Source organism: Limulus polyphemus, unplaced genomic scaffold (assembly GCF_000517525.1).
Source record: "Limulus polyphemus unplaced genomic scaffold, Limulus_polyphemus-2.1.2 Scaffold3985, whole genome shotgun sequence".
Taxonomy (NCBI): Eukaryota; Metazoa; Arthropoda; class Merostomata; order Xiphosura; family Limulidae; genus Limulus; species Limulus polyphemus.
Window position 1 is genome coordinate 57,991 of NW_013669595.1, and position 9,401 is coordinate 67,391.

Below are 9,401 nucleotides of genomic sequence, written 5' to 3' on the forward strand. Positions count from 1 at the left end.
CATTTTTTAACAATTGTCTTCAAATTTACACCATTTATTTTGTTGGATTCTGGACTACATGAGAGCTATTTGTGTTAGCCATCTCTAATTTTGAAGTGACAGAAAGACTAGAGGAAAGGCATCTAAACACCAACCACCAATTCTTATTAGACCGAATAGTGGGATTTGACCATCACTTTTATAATAGACCTACAGCCCTAAAAGTACAGAAGATGTTTTTTTTTATTTGTGATAACTGGACGTGATCCAAAGAGCCTCAGCTCCACAGTACACTACACTAAGCACCCTCACGTGTGTACTGAAATGTTATAACAGACTTTAATCATAATGTTTTGGAGGTAAAGAACTTATAAACACTGACATATGGATACCAACCACAGGTTGTGCAGCAAAAAGATATCAACCAAAAGAAGATAGAGAATCTTACATTTAACTGGTTTTAGTATTATTAACAAACTATAAAATAACATGATGACAGTAGATAAACCTCCATGGGAAGTACATTTTACGTATTAGACAATGTGGCACTGAAAGAGGTGTTGTCTTGTGTAAATTATTAAAAGTATAAATAGAACATTCAGAACAGCTTGAAAAAACAAATCACAGATTCTGATCATGCTTCTTCTACAACAAAACAATGAATACTTAAGAAATTTCTTGACACACAGACTTACATTTGTTGATCTCAAAAGAGCAAAGTCATCGTCATCATCGTCTTGCGTCATCATCTCTACGTCTTCAATTTGATCGGCTCTAACTTCCGGGTTTTCAGGATTATCCACCCCAAGTTCTTTCACCCTGTTAAAAAGAAACAATGATGGTGTCATGGTTCATAACGTAGAACTAGTTATAACATAGCTCTCTTCCTACAAAACTGAGACACAGTGACAAGAACTGATATTACCTGTCTGCATATCGAAGTGTGTTCAGCGAATGTTCACAGGAACTCAAACCCGGAGAAATCATTGCTATCTGTTTAAAAAGAAATACAACAACATCAATAAAGTTATAGAGAAGTTAAAAGTGTAAGGGTTACAAAGAATTAAACAACATATACAGTTGAAGCTAACCCCACAGTGAATTTTAAGACATAACAAAAACTAACAAAGCTTTTGACAGGCTATGTAACATGGTAAGTCACAACACAACTAGTCCTAATTTTCAGCAACATATTATCCAAACTTCTCTCAATATGTTCAACTGTAACTATGGACACAAGTGACTGAGGTTTACACGAACAGCATCGGGCCAGTTAGGCCACAGTACAAAACAGTTTAATTAAATCAGTGATTTCAATCAATCACAAAATAAGGAACAAAAGTTCAAGCTTTATCATCAGTAGGTAATCCTAAACTGAAAACACAGTGTAAAATATTAGCAACTATTTTATTAGCTTGTGTAACAGAATTTCATGCTTGAAGTACCAAAAGCTCAAATTTGAGTTTTGACTTTGATATCAAACTGAACTAACATACAAAATCTCTTCCAAGATCAGACAGTACAGAAAGTTTGAACTTTGTCTTTATTTTTCAGTTTCACAGAATAAAAATGGCACCATATGCAGGTTATTTACATGTAACACCAAAACTTGTTTCTAGTATTAAATACTTTGCTAAAACTGGTGGGGACTTTGAAATAAATTCTATATCATCAATGATTGATGGATTTATAGATGAAGTTTAAAACAGTATACTGATTCTTAATTATAACTTTTTTACTTACCATACATGTGCGAGAATTCTCCCCAATGAAAGAATCTCTCAAAACCTGGGTTAGCTTACTTGCTCGGAAAGGCAGGTGAGCTCCTTTATGTCCCAAAGCTCTGATACATTCCTAGATCAACAAAGAGGTTTAATCTTTTAACAAGAGAGAGACTCAATGCACCATCAACTTACCAGATTCAATGAACAAATACATATATTAGTCAGTTAGATGCCACAGTTGTTTAAACATAGCTGTTCAAAATATTAATAAAATTATCAGGCCAAAACTCTAAGAAATATTTTAATACATTCATAAAAAGATCATGCCACAAACCTCAGAGATTTCTGTGATCAGTCTCAGTTAAAACTTTGTAGTGCAAACATGTTCCCCCAGCCTATATGTTAAGCCATGCCATGTGATAAACAGTGAATATTATGTTAAATTTTTCTTACATTCACTGGCACAGGCAGAATTTATATCCAGATCTCTTTTTATTAGCTACTTACTGAAACTTTTTAAAGATATTCCAGATTTTTGAAGATAGTGAAGAACATTATAAAGGTTTCCACTAGAACTGGGCAATAAGTGGAATTTGATAATCAATTTATCTTCAAGCTCATTAATCAATTACATTAAACTAACTGAATATTCTCACAAAATGGCAAAAAACTTACATACTAAAAATCAGGTTTTGATACTTATGGTGGGCAGAGTACAGAAAGCCCATTGTTGACACTGATCGATTCAGCTGAACAAACTTGAGTTAATCAAAAATAATAATGAGACATCATGATGGCAATATTTCAATTATTAGAAAGTTGGAATAATAGATAACAGTAATAATTACAAATGCTAGTTGATTATTTTTGTGACATTAACCAGTTTACTTGCAATTTTTATTAATAGATTATTTCATACAAGCTGAGGTACCCATCCTTTGTCCAGGCTATGAACTTAAAAACATGTGGGAGTAGATGCTATGATAAATAACAAAAATCTAAACTTTTACACTATTTATTTATAACATATTATTACAGTATTCGTTATTACCTCACCTGAGGTTTTATATAAGCATTAAGAAATCAACATGTATATACTTAAAACATAATATACACTGTGAAATGGTCAGGGTGACTTTCTATGATGAGGTAGCGGCCAAACTAGTAGCGCTTTCTGTTACTCGCTTTCAAGACCCACCTCTTAATGTCCTTCCACACTGTTTCACATTATTAATTAATTGACGGTCATTGGCCACAGCAGTGTCTTACAGGATGAAGTTTTAAGGTCACCGGTCAAAGTAGGAAGTGGGGTCAAGAAACAGCTCTGCATATTAGTATTATGGTGGCTGATGTAGTAGAAACTTCATCTGAGTTTATTTATTAATGAATGGTGGTGGCCACTGTTTTCATTGCATTTCTCCATATAGAGTGCTACCACACTCTCTGAGATATATAAGACCTTTGTGTGCCCTCCCCCACACTGTGTGTATGTTTTGTTGAAGAAAATTTAATAGTTTTTGGTGTAAATATGTGGTGCCATCTACAAATGTAGTTAACATTAACTTACATGAAAGATAAAATTTATATTTATCGTCCAACTCTAGTTTCCACAGCCATGAGATGGATAGAAATCTTGAAAACAAACATAAGGTTAATGTAAACCAAGCTCTTGAAGTAACATATGTTGTAGTATCTTTATTTTATCTAGTTTTTCTTTAATTAAATGTAAATTCCAGCAGTGGTATTCCATATGAAGTCCATTGTTATTCTTCTAACCTTCCATTTTTATTTTTAAAACTTTTTTATATATATATGGTTTATGTCCCATTCTCTTATCTTTTCTAAACAGAGATCAAATATATTTTTGGCAATTTTTCTTTTCATCATACATTGTTTTGTGCTTAGTCAAAACTATTTACCAAAAATGATGAAGGATTCTGATCTTAAACTAGCATTTCAGTGGATTAACATGTATCTATAATGATAGGTGGATGACTATGTAGGATTCAAATGATCTCAGACATTGGCATGGAAATATGTAATAAAAGACAGAGTACAAAATAGGTTATAATTAGTTTTATCTTAAGTGCTAATATATAGCCTAACCTTTAGTGCTAATAAACTTTTATTAATTTCTGCTCCCTCCATTCTAGTCTGTCTGTTTGCACTCGAGGTGTCTGCTCCACGTTCATTCCCTGCCAAGTCAATTAAAGAAAACTTGCCGTGTAGTCGACCTGTCATCCTATTTGATAACAAAATAAATAATCTTAGCCTTGTTACAAAAATATTAAACACTAATAGGAGTAGAAGTGTCAGGAAAGCACTACTGTCGTGGATAGATCTAACAAAGAATTTAATACCATTCAGAGGTAAGCTTTATAATCTAACATCCATAATTTGGAGTTTCTCTTTGTTAAATTTAATATTATCTGTCTCAAAACAAAATATTAAACTGGTGTCACATTTTTGCTATGCAAACCAGTTCATATAAAAAGACAGTTGTGCAATATTACAGGTGACTGTGCATGCTATACCAAAGGACCAACACCACAGAGAGAACATCAGTTTCTCCTAAAATGATGTTTGGTAGTCTAGCTACTGCAGTTTTCAACATCCCTCCTCTGCAAACCTTTAATTTAAAAATGTTAATGTTTAGGAATGCTGTCTACTCTTCAAACTCTGTAAAGGTATCATCCATTATAGGTACTGCACTTAGCATTGCAGCTCACATATATCTGAATATCTTGGTGAAATAGCTGGGTATGTAATTATTTGAACAGAAAACATTTCACTCTAAAAATTGTAGTTTGAAACTTCATAGTCATATTTAAGTATTAAAATTGACAAAAAGGCATGAGACACGAGGTTTACAAAATACAAATTAATACCAACCTAGCTCAATAAATTGCCATGAATGAGATCAGAGAAAGGAATATAATCATTCCCAAATATAATTTACCTCTTTCTCAGAATAATCTGGAAAACTGCATGTGATCTGGATGAATGCTGATTAGCTGACGTTTGTCCTGATGTTCTGAAATAACATAATACTACTCAGAAAATTTTTTTAAATGTCGAAATCACACACACACACTTGTTCAGGTATCTAGATGTCAAGACTATTAATTTTCTGCACACTTTCAATAAAAACTAAATATTTAGATACTCAGTGAAATTAGGATTAACAAACTCCTAAAGAGCCCAAGAACAAAACATCCAATGCCAGAGACATGTTCTTGGACCTTCAGTGTTACAACACGCAAAGCTAACCTTACCGTACACTGTTACCATGCTGAATCAACCTAAGTACATCCTCTACACACTCTACAAGGTTTTCTTGAAGGCCAACCACTTGAACTTGCTGCTTCCCATCTTCCAGAACCCTTAACTTAGCTTTATTATTCAACAGATCAAAGACCTGAAATACAAAAATAGTCTTTACCACTAACGTACCCAACAGAAAAAAAAATATATCCCTAAAATTATAGATGGGAACCACATGGCTGTATTTAACTTTTACTTTTGTTACTTACAGGGTTGGTCCCTTAAAGCATAAAAGTCAGACAAAAATATATTAAATTGCAATTAATACCACTAATTACTGGAAAGATTCCCTGTGTATTTTACTTAGAAAGTTACTGATTTCACCCAACTTTTTCTTATATATATATATATATATACTGAGTATATAAAAAGCACAAACAATATTACTCAACATGATGCAATATGTGAACCCCACTAATAGTGAACAATATAAAAACAAGTCTATGTATTGTCGGTTCAGAAATGCCCATGTTTAGAGTACTAAATTTCAACACATACATATACACACACACAATTAGTTTACTCCTATTATGTACTTACAAGCTGAGGTACCCGTCTTTTGTCCGAGTTATGAACTTAAAAAAAAACGTGTAGGTGGATACTATGATAAATAACATAAAAATCCTAACTTTCTCTTAATTTATTTATAACATAACATATTACTACAGTATTCATTATTAACCCACCAAAGATTTTTTATAAGCTTTAAAAACTCAATATGTATACAATTAAAACATCGTATACACTGTGTGATGGTCAGGGTGACTTTGAAGGAAGAGATAACAACCAAAGTAATGGCAACATGGGTGCTTTCTATTACCCGCTTTGAACACCCACCTCTTGATGTCTTTACACAGTGTTTCATATTATTAATTAACTGATGGTCATTGATGGCAGAAGTGTCTTACAGGCTAAAGTTGAAAAGTCACAGGTCAAAGTAGGAAGCTGAGTTTGTGTAGTTTTGCAATAGTAGCAGCCAATTTTTAAATTGCATTCCTCCACAGAGAGTGCTAGCTCACTATCTGAGATATATAAGATGTTTGTGTGCCTTCCTCCCAAAATGTGTGTATGTTGTGTTAGAGAAAACTTAATTTTTTTTGGTGCAAGGGCATGGTACAATCTATGAATGTATTTAATGTTAACTTACATCAAAGATAATAAATGCTCAATAATAGCAATAATGGAGGTTATAGGGGGTTGTGAATACCATACTAATATGCCCCTTGTTCCAAACTATCATCCCACAAAATTTGGTTGAGATTGGCCCAGTGACCTAGGAGTAGTTAGATAATGGACAAACAAATAGACACATATTTTTGTGCTTTATATATATATATATATTTTTTTTATACACAATTTTATATATACTGCAGAAAAACTTGCTAAATATTACTTTTCTTTTTAAGACATGATCTTGAAAAATAACATTTAATGTTTATATTTCCATCACATTTCCTAGAACAAGTCACTAGGTGACACTAGCATCCACTGCTGCAATCTCTCTTTCCCTCTAGGTTTTCTTTAAAACATCATCAGCAGTTAAATTTGAAGAGTGAACTAGAGAGAGCTGGTAGGCAATACAGAGATCAAGTGAAATTATTTATGAAATATGATAAGTACATAAGAAACATATGCAAAAGGCAAACAAGGTTGTGGACTTGAAGATCACATTTTAGAGAGTATTATCAGAAAATCTTAAACACTAAAAATAAAACAACTGCAGGAAGACAATGACATTCAAAGTAATTGGAAAACTGTGCTCTACAAATATGCTGGAGGGTATTTACAGGAGAACAGGTGCTAGTAACGTATTAAGAAAAGGAAAGTAATCATTACAAATGAGTCAGAAGAAGAGGCATTAGTAACATCTCAAGGAAAGGAAAGTGATCATTACAAGATGAGTCAGAAGAAAAGGCATGAGAAACTTCTCAAGAAAAATGTGAAGTTACTCATGAGTCAGAATAAGAGGCATTAGTAACATCTCAAGAAAAGGAACGTGATCATTACAAGATGAGTTAGAATAAAAGGTATTAGTAAGGTCTCAAGAAAAGGACAGTGATCATTACAAATGAGTCAGAAGAAGAGGCATTAGTAACATCTCAAGGAAAGGAAAGTGATCATTACAAGATGAGTCAGAAGAAAAGGCATTAGTAACATCTCAAGAAAAGGAACGTGATCATTACAAGATGAGTTAGAATAAAAGGTATTAGTAAGGTCTCAAGAAAAGGACAGTGATCATTACAAATGAGTTAGAAGAAGAAGTATTAGTACAATCTCCAGAAAAGGAGAATGATCATTACAAGATGAGTCAGAAGAAGAGGCATTAGTAACATCTCAAGAAAAGAAGTGATTATTACAAAAAAAAATTAACTTGGATTAATATAAGCCAGAAAACATAATAAACACATACTGAAAATAATAATTTCATAAAGATTTGACAAAAACAAACTTCAAGAGCATACCATTTTTTGCAGGTTAATCAAAATTGTACTTATTAAAAAACAATTTCTGGTAGATACTCTTCCTTTAAGCTACAGGTTTTGTGAAACTTACCTTTCCACTGTATATTTCAAAGAAACTGGATGCTACAATCAAATCTTCACTTCGGTATTTGGCAGAATTCAAAATCTTGAAAACATCGTTTGCTGCAGTAAGTGAAGAAAAAATGTATTGATAACAGCAATATAATGCATAAAATATGATGTTCCTTTAAGATTCTATAAATGGTTGACATTTAATTGACAACACCCTCAAAGTACACTTATAATGTAAATCACCAAAATTATGCAGTTTCTGTGTTTTAATCCAGAGAGATTTATTAGACCTTTGCCAATCAGAATGTTTGATGCAGTCACTGAACTTCCAATAATAGTACCAAAAATGTGCTAATCTTTTGTTTGTTATACTCCAAACATCAATTAATCATAGTGCAAACGAGAGATGTTTGTTTCAGGATTTTGAGCAAAACTATACAAGTGCCATCTATGCATAGCCATCTTTAATTCTGAACTGATAGACTAGACGGAAGGAGATAGACAAGAGTACCCAATTTAAATTTTTGGGCTACACTTATGACCAAATAGCAGTATTTTACTGTCACTCTTATACTGCATCCACGAACCATAGTCTAAGCTAGGGATGGTGAACCATAGGCATGCACGCCTTGCAAAGAAAAATTGTTTGGTATGCCAATTTTTAAAAATAAATGTTTTTTGAAAATTTTCATGTAAAAATATGCAGTGAAGTAAAAAAAAAACATTACATATAAAGTACAAGTTTTTGGCACACTGCAAGTTTTCTGATTTTATTTTCATGCATTTTGGCACTTAGCTCTAAAAAAATTTGCCATCCCTGGTATAAGGCACACGTACCACTAGACCATGTCGACTTATGAGAAACAGAGCATGTAAATGATAAGGAAGTGTTGTTGGGTAATCCATCAGGTTTTACCTGGTCTAACTGTATCAAATCTTGACAAGATAATTTAATAAATGTGTGGATAAATATTTAAATGTTACTCAATAATTTTTATTTTACAATCTTTATTACATTTACCAATACTAAGGCCTGATTATTAATGTGATGTATGAGCTTACTTTATCCAAGATACACATGATATGTGAAAATATGTCAGTTCTTATCTTTATTTATCTGATTAATGATGGCAATACTCAGGGTTAAGAAGGATAAAGCCTGCTATTATGATACTACATCTGTATCTTTTTACATTCTCCCGGCACAAAGTGCTAAATTTGTCCAGTTTCTCCCTCACTGCCCTGGTTTTGTGAATAAGATTGTCTAGTAAAACTGTTTGATTACATTAATAAGCATGCATACACACAAATCATTTCTCTATAATTTACACAGTCACAAAAGCAAATTTAACAACAGAAAGATAGTGCATTTCTCCTTCCAATGTGTAACATTTTAAACACAAAAAGTAATTAAACTATAAAGAGAGCATTATTGTTTATTTGACTAAAGCTGAACAATGAAACATGCTATTAAACACATACTAACCTGCCAGTGCATAGATTCCCTTAGTACAGTCTTGTGATTTACCCTGGAAATCTCCTCCCATAGTCTAGAAAAACAAATTACTAATACATACATATACCATAACTAACCAAACAAACATATTCTTACTAGATTATGTTACTAATAAAACACTTTTATCTTTTAATGACCCAAGTTACAGAACATTCTTTGTAACAAAAAGAATATTTGTTCATAGATAAATATAATCAAACAAAATGTGGCAAACTTTTACACTTTCACACGGTTTCCATATTAACCCTTTTGATATGGGTCACAGGTGAAAGGCCATGTCATCTTGTTTGTTGACTCACATTCAAAAATATTATTGAACTACTA

General features: G+C 32.5%; 1 protein-coding gene across 1 annotated transcript in view; it reads right to left on the reverse strand.

Annotated features, from left to right (window-relative positions):
* Positions 1 to 9,401, reverse strand: part of LOC106470408 (kinesin-like protein KIF2A) — a 23,076-nt gene that overhangs the window by 3,181 nt on the left and 10,494 nt on the right. Inside the window, exons 7-14 of the mRNA XM_013930962.2 lie at positions 9,048 to 9,111; positions 7,581 to 7,672; positions 4,979 to 5,121; positions 4,663 to 4,737; positions 3,810 to 3,945; positions 1,723 to 1,833; positions 905 to 972; positions 675 to 798 (exon numbers count right to left, since the gene is read on the reverse strand). Coding sequence (XP_013786416.1) covers positions 675 to 798; positions 905 to 972; positions 1,723 to 1,833; positions 3,810 to 3,945; positions 4,663 to 4,737; positions 4,979 to 5,121; positions 7,581 to 7,672; positions 9,048 to 9,111 — 813 coding nt within the window. The remainder of the gene's footprint in view (positions 1 to 674; positions 799 to 904; positions 973 to 1,722; positions 1,834 to 3,809; positions 3,946 to 4,662; positions 4,738 to 4,978; positions 5,122 to 7,580; positions 7,673 to 9,047; positions 9,112 to 9,401) is intronic.